Genomic DNA, 16,184 nt, shown 5'->3' with positions numbered 1-16,184 from the left:
AAGTTAATTAATAATCGGGCAGACCTCCTCGTGCATCTTCGGGAGGCCTGGACCGGAGACGGGTTGGAGTTGGACGACGAGGACTGGCAGTCTGCACTGTCCTCCCCGAAGGAGGTCGCCATTCCGGCCCGTCTCCGTCTTGTCCAGCTAAAAATTCTTCACCGTGTGTATGTGACGGGTCCTCGGTTGGTTGCGATGGGTTTCTCTTCGGACGGGCTGTGTAAGCGCGGCTGTGGATTGAGTGCCACCTTCCTTCATATCCTTTGGGAGTGTCGCGAGGTTGCGGTTTATTGGCGCCGTGTGCATGCGGTGATGGAGGATGTCACTGGGGTCTCTCTGTTGCCTAAGGCTCGTCGATGTCTGCTGAATGTATGGGAGCCTAATGACTACAATGTTGCCCAGGCCCGGTGGGCGGCACTTGGGAACATGATTGCAAAGAGGGATATCGCGCAGCTTTGGGGTTCCCGACGGCCTCCCGCCGTGTCGGTGTGGAAGGAGAACATGGATTGGTGCATGTTCAGAGAGAAGACGGTATATCTGGTTCGGGGCAAGCCTGGGGCGTGGGGTAAAATTTGGGGTTAATGGAACGCCTACCGAGGTAACATTTGTACGCCCCCTTTTGAAGAAACTTCTGACATTCCTCCGTCCCCCTGATCCTGGGGTTCCCGGAATATTGTACTTGTTATGTGGATGGTTCTGACTTCCCCGCTGCCTCCCCTCCCCCCCCGGGTTGACTTTATGGACCTCCTGATTCTTTATTTGGTATGGTGGGGTACCCCCCTCGGCGCTCGGCACCATTTAAATTGTTCCACGCCTTGAGTTTTGTTTTTTGTTTGGTTTCTTTTTTTAGTTTTCTTCAAAATTTAAAAATGTCTGTATTCTGTCTAATTTTTGAGTTGCCGAGAATAATTCTATATTCCTGCTGTGCCTTTGGAGATCAGTTGCTGCTCTGCGACGCTTTGTAATTGACTGGCACAAACTAGCGGCCGGCCCTGGTGGTTGTAGGCCCATGTCTGTAATTTTGCCTCTCTGCACAATAAAGTTTTTCAAAAGAATATACCACTAGGAGTGACCACTCTTACCAACACATTCATCTTAATTTAAACTTCACCAAACATCAGGTTAATCCTGCAACAGAAGGACACATTTATTCAGTTGATTTAACATTTCTTAAATGGACAAATGAAACCATAGAGTAGCCCCAAAACCAATTAAAGGGGTTATTAACAGCAAGCGGAAACGAGGGCCCAAACAAAATGCTAGCTTGGGTAAACTCACAGCAAAATGAACAACACTGTCTGGAAAACAAAAACATGCACTAAGAAATAAAAACTACAAGGAATTAACGAGAGCGGTTTACACCCTGAAACATGAACTAAAGTAAGCCATCAGGAGACTATAAACAGACCTGGATAAAACAGCATGGGATAATGTACGTCTGCTGAGAAAAGAGTACAAAATAGTTACGCGAAGATAAAAGAAACCACAATGATACATTCTAGTCAAAATTAATGTACAGCCCTAGGAAAAGTGCAGCGCTTTTTGGGAAATAAACAATTTGAATAGGCCAGTGAATACCCTAACCTCAAATGTTCAAGAATATGTGTGGCCCAATTTTTTAACAAAAAGATTTACGGAAACAACATCCCCTGAACATCCTTCTCAGAAGTACTGGGTTTGGTTTTATCAACAAGAACGTGCGGTGAAAGGAAGAGTAGAAAATTCCACACAGGGAAAAGAGTACTTATAACCTAAATGTAAAATCCGATTTGTCAAGTTATTCAGCAGAATAAATAGCAAGGAATCACGGTAAAGACGGCACTTGTCATCAAAAGGTAAAAACAGATTTGTCCTTTTATTCCTCAGAAGAAATAACAAACATAGTTTGGAAAAGTAGAGGAGATGGTGTGCCAGGGCCCAATGGCATTCCTCAAGCAGTTCTCAAAAACTATTCATCCTTCTGGAGCAACCATCTAACCATACTATTTAAAGATTCTGAGTTACTAAATCATATTCCATCTAGTTGGCAAGGCTCAATAATCACATTGATCTACAAAGGTGGAGATAGAACATGAATTACAAGTTAATTGCCCTATTAGAAGTAGAAGCAAAGTACTACGCCTCCCTGATCCTGGAAGACCTGATTGAGTGGGCAGACAAGTCTAACCTGATTCCAGTCAACCAGACCGGCTTAAGAAAAGGGATCGGGATGATCACAAATATTCGAACTCATTAATAGCAGACAAATGCAAGCGGAGGAAACAACAACTACACCTTTGTTTTATAGATCTAAAGGCAGCATTTGACAGTGTGGATCGTCACCTATGTGACAAACTGAGAGTCTGGAACATTTCCGAGAAAATATTAAGAGGAATACTGCTATTCTACTCCCAAACATGGATAACACTAAAGCTGACCGACGGCTCTAGGTTATCAAGAAAGCTGACCACAAACAAAGGCTTAAAACAAGGATGCTTGTTGGCACCACACCTTTTAATCTATTTATATCTGACCTGGCACAACGGCTAGATAGGATTAACTCTCATGCACCGCAATTGGGAAAGTTATCATCATTGCATCTTTCCTATGCGGACGATGTGGTGTTAATGAGCCTAACTTAGACCGGCCTCCAAAAGTCTCTTAAGGAAATGACGGAATATATAACAATCAACAGACTAGAGATTAATACAGCAAAAAGCAAAACCGTGCTCATCAGTAATTATACAACTACCAAGCCGAACATATGGCTTGATGGTAATCCGTTAGAGGAAGTAACGAGTTATAAATACCTGGGGTTTTACATAAATAATAGACTAAACCATCAAGAGCAGAAAACGTATGTCACAAAGAACTAGTGCAGTAATGTTCACCTTTAGGACCCTGGCAAAAAAACTGATGGGGCCGTCATATAAACCTTAGCTTGCAGTGATAGCGGCCAAAATGCTACCAACAATAATGTACGCCAGTATTGCTCTACACTGCAAAGACTATGAACGTCTGAACAAATTACTAGTCTCAACCTATGAAAAGGTTTTCCAGATACATCAGTCAGCTTCACCAGCCCAGGTGCAACTTAAATTTGGACTTCAAAATTAAACAATAGGGAGAACGTACACCACAAAGCTTTGGTATCGACTGAAATAAAATACAGCTAGCTCCCCATTAAACAGTGCCCTCTGGACAGAACTCGAAAATGATTAAAAAAAAAAAAATCACATATAATCAATACCTTCAAAAGGCTCTAACAACTACTTGTATGGCCGAGCTATGGAACAATTATCTGCCTTATTCGACCTTCAAGCAAGTGACGAAACAGCAAACTTTCATTCCTTGTTATTCAATAGAAATATCTTCAGCTTGAGATCGCATGCCTGGATGGTGATTTAAAAACTACAAGACCCTGGCACCGGCACCTTATTTAAGTATTACATTTTTGATCTATCTAAAAAACAACTGATGGCCCTCCGTTTTGGAAAATGACCGTCTATTGTGGACCAGCCAACCTGGGTCCACAAAGGGTGGACAACATGCCGATTCTGCGGCAGATATAAAGAGGACTTTATTCATCTAATTTGCACATGCCCCACACTTTATACAGCACATGTCACTTTATCAAGAAAAGCTTTAAACAGCAGAGGTATAAAGACATGCAGAGCAGCCATGATAACAGTACTAGACCCGTCAGATCCTCAAATGAACTGTAAACTGATAATGTCTCAATCTTCATGATCAGGCTTTGACAACTGAAACTTTAACTATAAAGTAGAATGTGGAAATTATGAATTAGTAAGAAATGTTAATGTGCAGAATATGTAAGCTGATAAAATTGTTCAACTTTACGATCAGGCTTGAAAACTGAAACTCTCAACTGTACTATAGAACGTGGAAATTGTATGATTTTTGTAAGAATTTTATTGTACAGGTTACGAGCTACATTAGAGGCACAGGAACATCATTAATCATAGCAATTGCGAACGCAAAGCCTATAATGAGAAATCCTGTTTTAAAACTTTGAAGACATTTTACTGCTTTCTTTTAACCTATGTGCAATATTGTTAAAGTTTTAAATAACTAAACAATAAACATTTATTACCAAGTGATTCTAATCTAAACAATGTGCCAGTTTTAGGATGTTTCTCGGCTCATTTACATTTGTTTTACACTTGCTCCGCCTTGCTGCTCTCCTGCTGTAAAGTTGCTCTCTTGCTGTTTGTGATGCCTTGCTGTTCTTCTGCCTACAGTGCCTTGCTTCTCTCACCCCCATCTGTTGTGCGCTGCTTTATTAATGGATGTTTCATCTCTCTTTTTGCAGGAAGGCTTCCTACTCGGCGAGGTGAGGCAGGAAGAGACATTCAACATCAGCGATTCACATATCGGCAACACAGAACTGCTGCAAGTAATCGGTAAGCAGAGTTCTCAGCCAATTGGAAAGAAAAAAAACCCTCTTGGGAGGGTTGAAATAATAGTGTCTTCGGCAATGCATCACCACCGCTGTTGGTCCTGTAAGTCTGCATCCGTAGTAAAGCCCTTTCCTTATTCAAGACCCTCACTCTCTGCTTGTGAAGCATATGGCCTTACCCTACATAGTCCTGCTATTTCAGCTTTCAACACTTAGTGAGTCATGCTGTAAAGTGTGGACCTGCTTGTCCTCATGGGAAGCGGAGCCTGCAGAATCAGCTCAAACAGCACCTCAAATAGTTTATTATCCTTTGTTACGTTTTTTTATTTGTAACGTTTTTATTGTGAACAAAAAATAAAACCGAGACATAGCATTCTTGTTATTTCAGACACAATACACGAAAATCAACACTTCAAGACAGGTCTAGCAGCCTATAGTGCTCCGTATCCATGTAATCACTAGACAGTTCACATCAATAATCTTTACATTACAGTTCAATGTTGTCCCCACCTAGTACTTAAACTGAGTCTGCGACATCAACAGAGGGCTCATTCAATCCAGCCCCGTGCGTCATGTTGTGAGTCCATCCCGTCAGGGTGGGGGTCGGGCCTCGGGACCAGCAGATCTCCACTCTACGCCTATCCATAAGAAGCCCCATATCTACCAAGCGCCTGATTCCCTTGGGTAAATGTTTGGAGTACCCCAATAGAGCGAGCATAGGGTCCGGCTCAAGTGGAGTATCCGTGATCTAGCCAAGTGTCTTAAAGATCAATTCCCAGAAAGACGCTATCCTAGGACCTAACCAGGCCAAGTGATACAAATCAGCCCGGTCCGCTCCACAGCGTTAGCACGCTGCAGAGTCCCGTAACCCATATCTGCAGAGTCTCTCTGGCGTATAATATACCCTGTTTAAAAATTTGAAGTGTATCAGCCTGTTTTGCCCGTTTAATGAGATAAGTTTTGTGTTCTCGCAGCAATATTTCCAAGCTGTGTCATCAATTACTCGGTTCAGGTCTGTCTACCATGCCAGTCAAGCCTTGGTGTAGTGGTTGGCTCTATAGCCCTGCGCTATATTATAGATTCTTGAGACAATACTACATGCGATACCGCTTTGATCACATATGTGAGTGGACCAACCTCTGGTGGCTCTTCCAACTCAGGCCCCAGTATGTCCCTTAGCGAATGTCTTACCCTGTGAAATTGAAATTTGGTCAGTGTAGTTGCCGTCCGACCCTCCAGACTCATGTCCTCCCTTTGCTTTGCTTTTGTTGAACAACTCCCCTATCTTGTGAATGTTCATAGCTTTCAGATCCCTAACCACCCCTGTTTCCCTACACGGGGGTAACCAGTTGCACCAGTCAAGCGGTGTCTCAGGGGAGTAAAGTATAGCGCCAGCTTATAATTTCAGAAGGTAATTCCAGGCATGTGTTGGCGCATTAATGGAGTCAAGTATCCCTGGTCTGCGATCATGAGGCTTCAACAGAAGCGCTGGCAATGGCGGGGGGGCCACCACCACCTTCTCTATCTGGAAATGTGGGACCGTGTATACAGTGATGGCCATGAGCACCTGCGCAGCTCTATAGTACAGGTCCAGATCCGGCGCTCCCAGTCCACCCATGCTGTATGGGAGTGTAAGAATCTCCCACTTGACTCTAGCATGTTTTCCAGCCCAAGCCAACCACACCATCAGAGATGTCAGTACCCGAAAAAAAGAGCTCAGGAGAACAATAGCAATGTTAGTGAATAAGAATAGAAATCGTGGTAGGACCACCATTTTCATAATAGAGATTCTACCCACAAGGGATAGGGGTAACTGTATCCACCTGTCCACATCTTCCAGTTTGGATATTGCTGTCCCGTAGTTTTCTTTAAAAACCACCTCAGAGTCCGTATGCACTTTGATGCCCAAGTACCTAACTGGCTCTGTTGTCCAACCTAGGGGGTAGTCTGGTGTGAATTGGACTGTCTCTGCCATAAGCGGGAAAATAAGCGATTTGTTCCAATTCACTTTGAGGCCAGACCTGGTCCCAAACAGAATCACTTCGCGTAGCACCGTCGATAGATTCTGTTCGGGGTTTCTGACGTATAATAAAGTGTTGTCTGCATACGTGGATATGATCAGATTTTATGTTGGGAATCGTATGCCCCTGTGGCTGTGATATTCCCGCATCGCACATGCAAGGGGTTCGGCAACTAAGGCATATAACAATGGTGAGAGTGGGCACCCTTGTCTTGTGCCTCTAGTGATATAAATAGGGTTCGTGACCAGATCCCCGATTTTAATTCTGGCTGTAGGGGAGTTGTAAAGCACACCCATCATTTGCAAAAAGATACTCCCGAGCCCCATTCTGGTCAGTACATGTTTCATGAATTTCCACTCCACGAAGTCAAGTGCTTTCTCCATATTGAGGAAGACCGCCACCGCTAGAGTATCTTGTCAGGTATGTTGTATAGCTCCGAATATGGTTCTAAGGTTATAAGTGAGGTTTCTCCCAGGGACAAAGCCAGCTTGTTCTGGTGATATCAGCAGCGGCACTAGGGGAGATAATCTGGTCGCTAAGACCTTTGCATATATTTTAGTATCTACATTAAGGAGCGATAATGCCTGGTACGAGCTGCAGGCCGTTGGGGGTTTCTCAGGTTTTAGAATAGGAACGAGTGCTTCTCACATAGTAGGAGGCATTACGCTTGTTTCAATGATTTCCTCAAACAGAGTCTGTAGGTGCCGGACCAGTAGATCCCTGAACTCTTTGTAGAATGAGACAGTAAGGCCATCTACCCCGGGAGCGCTATTTGATTTCATTCCAGCTAGGTCTGCAGTTATTTCTTCTACTTCTAATGTGCGCTTGAGGTATTCCCTGTGCCCATTTAACAGCCATGGTAGTTTAATATGGGTGAGGTAATGTAAAATAGCTTCGTCATCACACCCGTCCTCCGTGCTATAGTGTTGCTTGAATCTGTTGGCTGTGTCGAGTGGATCTGTTTGGGGCTCCCCTTCGGCATCATGTAGTGTTGTCACATTAGACTTCTCTCTTCTGAGCAGGGAAGCTAGTACTGACCCCGGGCGATCAACCTCCCCGTATATGCGAGCTGTCGCATATTTGCCTAGGTGCCGCAGTTTGGTGTCAGCTGTCGAGTTATATTCTTCCAGAGTGCGGTGTAATTCCTGTGTGATACCTTCGTCCACTCCCGTTAGTAATTGTTGCTCTAGGGTAGCTAAGGTGGATTCTAGGCCTGTGAGGCGCTGACGTATAGTGCGGAGGACTCGAAAGTGTTTGGCCATGGCAATACCAAGGATATACACCTTGAAGGTTTCCCACACTGTGTCAAGAGTCAACTGATCCTACATTGACATCAAACAATCTCTCTATAGTTTCGTCCAGTTCCGCCTTAAAGACGGGGTCAAGTAATAAATACGGGGGGAACCTCAAAGTAAAGGGAGGTATGACTGTCTGTGGGGTTTCCAAATCTATCTGTATTGGGGCGTGATCCGAGAGCGTGTGAGGCAGGACCGCACAGTCACGGATCTGTGTGAACCAATACCTCGAAATAAATAAGTAGTCCATCCTAATGCAGAGGTTATGATAGGCTGAGCAGTGAGTGTAGCCTCCCAGGCCCTGTGAGCGTGTGCGCCACACATCACATAAGTCTAATTGGGTAGTGGCTGACCTAATGCACTGGGCGGAGGTGGTTGGGCGTCTAGGCGGGCCTCCTGACCTATCTAATGTGGGGTCTAATACACAATTAAAATCACCTCCCCAGAGTAAGGGACCTGAGCCATAACGGCTCATGCTCTCTAATAACTTTGTGAAGAAGGCAGGGTTATCAAAATTAGGGCCATAAACGTTAATTATAATAAGTCCAAACCCTTTCCCACTGCAGTGCGAAACAGCAAAACGCCCCTCGAGATCTGTCTCTAGTACTTCCAGGCGAAGGTCATATCTGGGATTCACCCATGTCAGTACCTCTCGGGCATGAGATGTAAACCCTGTAGCGTGTATGTTGCCCCATAGCCCCCCATGTTGTAAAAGCGCACTGTGCGGGGGCAGGTGAGACTCCTGCTGGAGAGCCCGGTCTATGCCACGCCTAGTGAGAGAGGCTATAACTTTCCACAGTTTCCTATGGTCATTGAGACCCCGGACATTCCAAGTTAGAATTTTTAACTTACTAGACTGTACAGGCATCTAGACTATTAGCAAAAATCGAGATGTAGTACACTAAAACCGTCTCTGTGTAAATCTGTGCGACTTCGTGTCGAGCCTTCCTGCCACAGTGTGTTAAAGCAATCCTATCGATATATTTGAAAACAAACAGCTTTGGTCTCTGTAACATCCCCCCCCTCCACCCACCCACTGCATGCGTCCCCCAACTATGCACGCACGGTATGACTCTCCTCCCAGCCAACACAACATCAATAAGATAACAGAACTAGGCTCCAGTGACATGGCAGAATGCCTCAGAATGTGCCCCGTTGGCACTCAAGATGCTCATCAAAATAACGAAAATACAACCACGTTGTAATCAGCACAAATCCCCAACAGTATGCTACACGTGTAGGCAGATGTTGCCAGCCCAGTAAGTTAAGGAAACCCAACTAGATTAAACAAAGCACTCCCATAGCCATCTGTCCACGTGTAAAAACGGTGCATCATGCAAGAATAAAACTGTGTCCACCTGTCCCACTCCTACCTATCCTGGGTAGTTAAAGCACATGCATTTCATGCCTGCACATTCTGCTTTTGGTACCGGGGCCTAACACCCCAAACAAAAATAATTCACTAACCAGTGCAATGCTAGTGAACCACCATTGCTGTATCCCCAGTCAGTCTTTTGTCCCTCCCGATCATTCTCACCAACCACCATCTTCGCTGTATCGTAAGCAGCCCAATCCTTAGTCCGGGTCATCAAGACTGCCTCCTGATGTTCCGTCCGAGATGCTCTGCCATGACTCCGTCCGCTTTTCCCTGGACCACTCCTTCAGGGCTTTTTGTAGCGTCTTGGGGTCCGTGAAGATCTGCAATTTACCCTGACGATTTACGCGAAGTCTTGCTGGGTATAACATGGCATAGTCCAGATTTTGGTTCTGCAACTGTCGTTTCAATTGTGCGAATTTTCGGTGTGCCTCCTACACGCGGATCGTGAAATCCAGAAATGAGATCACCAAGCCCTCAAACTGCATATTTTTTCTCTCGAACCACCCTTAACGTCGCATCGCTGTCCCTGTAATTCAACAGTTTGCCGATAATGGGTCGGGGGGAGCGCCAGGGGCAGGGCGCGGTCCCATCGAGCGGTGTGCTCTTTCCACCACGCACATGGGGGAGAAAGTCTTGTTTCCCAGCAGTGTTACCAGGGGTTTTTCAACAAAGAGCTCAGTGTTTCCGACCTGAGTCGTCTCCGGCAGGCCCACGATGCGGAGATTACTGCGGCGAGACCTCGCCTCTAGGTCCTCCGCCTTGTCGTGCAAGATTTGTAGCGCCTTTCCAATTTGTTCCTGTTCCGTATCTAGGTCTGTCTGCGCCTCTTCAACCTCCGCGACCTGCGTTCGGCCATATCAAGTCTCTCCACCTGCTTATCCATCCGTTCAGTCATTCTGTCCATGCGATAGGACAGGGAGTCCAGTTTGTTTCCCAGGTTTGATAGACTGCTCTGCAAGCTCTTTTCCATGGCCTCTAGTAAGCCGCGGATACCACCATCTGCCGCTGCCTGCTGCGCGTCTTGCACATTGTCTCCCTCTTCGAGGACATCTTCCCGCCCCCTTGACTTGCGCTGGTCAAAGGTGAGTTTGGGTTGCGATTTGTCCACTCTACCCATCCATTGCGGCCGGGTTTCAGGTAACCGCGTCAACTCCGCTTTCTCAGGCAGATTAGTCGTACTTTTTCCTCGTAGGAGCCTAGCGCAATGGGCGCAGCTTCATATTGGGGAGCTGCAGCCGACAGAATACCAACCATGGATTACACAGGTATGTCCCTGTAACTATCCAGCTGCACTGCAACGAACTCCTACCCACTCTGCTCAACAGTAGTCCCAATGGTCCAATGGAGCATCTCAGATTTTTCGCAGATATGCGGTTAGCAGGTAAGTTTGCAAAGCGTGTATACCCTGGCTTGTGCTCAGGGCCAGCTAGACACCGCGAAAAAAAGTAGTGTGCAGGAGTGGGGACCCACAACACGGGACACAACTGCAGAGCACCGCGTGGCCGGCGCGTCCAGACTGCTTTGCCTTCAGCACACCACTTTGCAGCAATGATGCGGCAACACGTACCGTGCTCCAGGTCCCCCAGTGCATCGACCAGCAGCGCAGGCTCCACTCCAGCATGTGCAAACCCGCACTAGCCTGAGCGCAGAAAGATCCTATGGCCATTAGCAGGGAGCACCGCGCCACCCCACCACTGCTCCGAGAACGGCGCGCTGTGTGGTGCTCAAGCTGCAACGCTGGCGGGGCTCACAATATGGCGGCGTCCAGGAGCCCCGTTCAACCTCATTCCACTATCTTCCTCCTGGGACCACAGCAAGGGGCCACAACGCAGATCCCCCGCAGGTGCAGGCAACGGCAACAGAACAGCTGACTACTGCAACCCTGCACCAGTCCTCAGTACGCGGCTGCTCTAGACGCAGTGTGCAGGGGCACCCAGCACAAGTATTGGCCGCTTAGGACTGCGCCACCCAGTATCGTGCATATAACATGTGCTTCACTGTCCGGCCGTTGCTCACGGGACTACGGGGGTACGCCGTGCCCCAGTCGCGATCCTCCGTGTTCAGGGTGAGCCGGCTCGGCAGTTTAATCACCAGCGCACGCAGACGTGCGCCCCCAGCTCGCCGTCTCCGCATCACTCCAGACCGGGGCTTACGGCCCAGAGCGGATGCGCCGCGGTCCTCCTCAGCTGCAGAACCCAGGAAGGGGGCGTAGAGATCTCGAAGCGGCACAGACGACGCACGACACATTCCGGGGCAGACGACCGTGGAAATCAGGGCGATAGTCAGCACCTGTGACAGATTAATGGAGGATATTTCGACGGCTTCATGGAGCTATCGAGCTATGCGGCCATCTTGGGCTCAGGCAAGCTCCGCCTCCCATCCTTTGTTACGTTATGTTACATAAACTTCTAAAACACACATACACAGTCTTTCAGAATCTACAAGAAGTATAGCACCTGAGTAGAGCCCTTCAGTGCACGCATGAACAGCACCACTCTGTACAGCCCTGCAGTGGACGCACGTAGTGCGGCAAAGACCTATTCACAGGTTTCCATTCTTACGTGCAGCATCCCAGACGTTCAAAATGGCCAGGCATGCTTGTGTCATGAGCAAGGATTTAAACAATCTTTCAATTAGTATCACAGACATGTCCTGAGGACTGAAAGCTTCACAGTGAGAAAGTGCTCCGCATGTGTCACTTTGCACTGCTGCTAGAGCCTCACACTCATTATTGATCAGACATAGTTTTGAATAGCCTTTGCTCAAGAGCCAGTTGACTACAATGGTAAATGATACTCCCTGCACAGATGTCTCAGGGGGCCTCCTTTTATATCTCTCACATCAGTGGCTCTTGCCCATTTGCGAACCCAGCATTTTACTATTTGCCTCTTTCATTGTGGCCTGCAGTCACATAATTGGTATTTGCCACTCTTATGTTGGCCTTTGTATGTGGCAGTTTCTATCAACCTACCATGAAGTTACAAGCAGTAGTCTACTGCTTACATTGAATTATGAGGAAGGTGGCGATACTTACAGTTGCTCTCTTAGTGTCTATTTTGCAGAGTCCAAAGGTGGATCATTTTATTCTCCCCCAGGGTAAGCTATGATGCCCTGGTTTAATTTGCCTGTTCACTCTCTCTTAAGGCACCAAAGACATGTGAGGGACCATTTATGAACTACATGCCCATTATATATTGGGTTTATTTCTTCCTGGCTTAGGTCCATATCAGAGCTCTGTGAAATACCACACTGTCTTACCATTCTTTGTGATTCTCTTTGTGGTTAGATGCCTGACGACAGTAGCATGTCCCATTGTTCCCACTCTGGTCCGCCCCTCCCAACCCTCTGCCCAGCTCATCTCAAGTCCTCACTGAGATTCAGTAAGCGTAAGTCCATAGTGTTTAAGCCACGGCTTCCATATTCTCCAGAACTTTTTGGGACAGCCCCTTGCCTGATACGTCGTTTTCTCTCCCAGCATATACATGTCCATGCTTCGCTTCCATTCAGTCAGTGACGGGCATAGCACCGCCCCCCATGTCCTGGCCAGGTCACGCTTTGCCACCACCAGTTGGAGTAGTACTACTTTTGTCCTAGGAAGATCAACCTCGGTTTGAATTCCCAGCAGAAATAACTGCGGGTTCAATGGGATCGTCCCCTCCAGAATAGCCCCTAGTTCTTCTAACAGATTCACCCAGTACCTCCGAATCTGGGAGCATTCCCAAATCATGTGGAAGAAGGTGCCCTCCGGCGCTCGACAGCGCAGGCAGTTGGGTTCCTCCGCTCTCTCTATTCTATGGAGACGTGCCCTATCGTAATATGCCCTGTGTAAATACTTGAATTGGATCAATCTTAGTCGCAATTTAATGGCCACTTCGCGAGGATGCATTATACCTCCACCTTTTAGTCACTTGTTGTGGAATACCCCAAAGAAGACAAACAGCGTTTTGAAGGCGCACTTTTTTCAAAGTGTTCCAGCAACAAATAAGTAGTTTACAATGTTGTCCAACACTTCTCTCCTTGCGTAAATAAGATCCCAATTGGCAAAATCGTTCAGTGAGTTAAACATTTGTCACTGACATTTGCTATGATGTGCAGGTAATACGTTCAGATCCTACAAAGGGCAACTCAACCTTCCATACATGTGAGGTATGTACATTGACGATCATTAAATTGGGCGTTAGTAATTCCTGTATGGTAACATTCTTTAAATTGTTAATGGTGGTTATGTAACCTACTACATAACGAAAAAGGTTTTATTAATATCAACTTGAGGTTTTAGATGGCGCACCTCTTGGGTATAATACCATCTCATATTTGTAGCTGTAATGCCAGGAAAACACCCCTGCACCCCAATTGTGTTTCACAACTTAAATTAAGTCCTTTCTCAAAGTAAGGTTCAGGCCGGTTGTAAGGTTCTAGTCAATCAAAGGCTGCTTGGTCTTCGTGAACACCAGTGTTCCAGGACATCGCTTGACAAAGATTCTAGCTTGTGGTGCATTTTTCCTAAGAAATCAGTCTGCTAGCCCACAAACGTACATTTGATTGAGCCTTCTTATTCATGTTTATCACATTTCGCTGATGCTCTGGCCGATCTCCATTTTATCACTAATGTAAGACTACTGCTTTGTGTCAAAGTTCTCCTCCTTCATGAGCTCTTAGAATAGTATTTGTTTGTTCTTTAGGATTTGTGCTGCCATTCAAGTGGAGGTCCTGAAGAGCGAGTTCTGACAATTGGTCCCCATCACTCTAAATCTGCTCTGGCTCCATTATGGGTCTAGCCGATGCTTTGCAAAGATTGTTTTCAGTTATTGATAATACTGCAAACCGCAAAGCAGTAGAATTCTTAACCTCCCTGTTCGAGCTGCCTGGGACCTAAATTAACGCTTGCTGCAGGGAGCAGATAGGTCTGTTGGGTGTACTTGTTAATAACTGCCAAGTGCTGGTTGTTGACGGCTCTCGTGTGCAGCTCATGAGCGGTGAATGCAATTTACACCCCCTCTCCTCCTCGAGGCTTCTACAATAATCTTCCGATCATGAACAGCACTTTCAAAGTTAAGATCCCCAGCTTCTAAATACCAGTAGGCAGCATAGATGACTCCTGCAACCTTACTCCTTCTCCCTGGTCCTCTTTGACTGTGTCTTGCACCAGTATCCTGTGAGGGGTCTCATCAAGGTTTCTCTGCTGTGCTTTTTTGTGGGTTTCCTTGCTGATGAAACTACATTTGCAAGCCTGTGCAGCATCAAAATCCTACTTTCTCACCTCTCCATCAATCATTTCAGTCTTCAATTTATCCTTTGAAGTCCTAAACTGTGTGCCTCTGGATCACTGTCTTACATAAGCAAGTTGGTTTCAAATTCTGAGATGGTGAATGGCTTGCACCAACAGCGCTACCAAAGCTACATGCTTGAGAGGGCAGATGCACCAGTGATTCCAACATTAGACGGCAACAAAGAAAATGCCTTATACTTTTTCATAGAGACTACACAGTCAAATCCTCAATTCTTTACTCACTGGGTCTAGAAAGGTTCAGTTTCCATACTGTAGTTAAATAAAGGCTGTAGATTTGCAAAACCTTTGTTGCAGGGATTCTGCTCCGGAACAGAACTATGCTTGGGACCGTACAACATTGGCATGTAGGGACTAGGACTGAGTCACCATACCACCTCAGTATCCATGAGCCAGAGTCCGACTAGCTATAGTGTTTCACTTGTCCTCCTAACCTTTCCAGAGAAACAAGTGAGTTGGCACCCCAGAACAACACTCTAAATCCTCTTGGAGATCACGGTAACAAGACACACCCTTTCGCACTCTCTCTCTTACTTGTCCTCAATAAGATAAACAAGAGACAGGAAGGAAGTTTAAAAAATATTTATTCAAATAATTTATTTAATTGTGCTCTAAGATGCAGCAATTGCGCCACGATTAGAAAACAAATGATAGCAGAAAATATAGCTAGCATGGTTAATAAACCATATACGATAAAAAGCCCTGCCATGTTATAAGACAGATTAGCCTAGCCCCCCCCCCCTCCTACTGAAGCTAAATGATTATATATCGTAGATCTCTGGGATGAGTGTCGGACCCTGTACCTTAGCATACATAGATGGATATTCTACATCTCGGCTGATGTGGTAAACTTGCCCCAGGAATTTCGTTCCGTGTGTGTGTTGTTTAGAACTTTTGTCCTTAGTTATATGACCAGACATGTGTGCTCACAAACAGCAGCTGCATTCTAATGTTATGTCTAGGTGCTAGTGTCCAACCAGAGAGAATAACAAGGGGCATTGTTGTTTGACCTTCTCTGTGGTGTTCAGGCTATATCCCAGGAAAAGAACAGAACACGAAACATATGCAGGTTCTGTGTGAAAATACAATGTGGGACAATAGCAAGCATGCTTATATAGTAACATGTGAAAAAGAAATGCGGCCTACAACGTGTACAACATAGGGAAATCGATAATGTGCCACGCAAGAACCACACAGCACCTTTTTGTGGCATATCTATGTAGAAAGCTTTTTGGATTGGTCTTACATAAATTGAAAGGTACAAGAGTACAATGTAAATCTACTCAAAGCAAATAGAGTATTCTGTCATAAAGGAGAACAGTGATTAAGGAACGGTCCCTTGAGGTTAGATAAACTAGCCCTAGTCTGTTCCTAGCAGAAAGACGGGGTGGGGTTATGAAAATCAGCTTAAACCAATTCAACAACGTGTTGTCTAGACAATGTATTTCCAAAAATATAATGCTTTAAGTTTGGTACATTTTCTGTCCCTGCCTCATTTTGTATGTAAATGGTTAACACCCCAGTTTGTCCTCCAGTCTAAACCCCCCTCGCCCTTCCCTCAATTCCATTTCCCAAATTCCCAGAATGAAAAACGTTTGTGGTTGGCGAGAAAGGCACAATGTGATTTTGACAATATAGTAGTACTGTACAACGCATACTAGTGAATTCGATTTTTCAAGAGCTCCCTTTGATAGTGAAGTGCACTTCCACCTGGTCTCCGTATTTCTCCCATTCCTTGCTTAAGGTGAGTCCAACACTGTGGTGTCTCTTTGCTACCACTCCCCTTTTGCCAAGCAAAAGACAC

At 45.9% G+C, this 16,184-nt stretch overlaps 1 protein-coding gene across 2 annotated transcripts in view; it reads left to right on the top strand.

Annotated features, from left to right (window-relative positions):
- The window catches only part of ABRAXAS2 (abraxas 2, BRISC complex subunit), a 313,192-nt gene that overhangs the window by 48,305 nt on the left and 248,703 nt on the right, over window positions 1-16,184 (top strand). For both annotated transcript variants that reach the window (XM_085601520.1, XM_085601512.1), the window contains exon 2: window positions 4,313-4,403. In XM_085601520.1, coding sequence (XP_085457646.1) covers window positions 4,313-4,403 — 91 coding nt within the window. The remainder of the gene's footprint in view (window positions 1-4,312; window positions 4,404-16,184) is intronic.

The sequence above is a fragment of the Triturus cristatus genome, chromosome 1_2, assembly GCF_964204655.1.
Source record: "Triturus cristatus chromosome 1_2, aTriCri1.1, whole genome shotgun sequence".
Taxonomy (NCBI): Eukaryota; Metazoa; Chordata; class Amphibia; order Caudata; family Salamandridae; genus Triturus; species Triturus cristatus.
The sequence above is the reverse complement of the archived record's forward strand: the minus strand, read 5'-3'. Positions and strand labels throughout refer to the sequence as shown.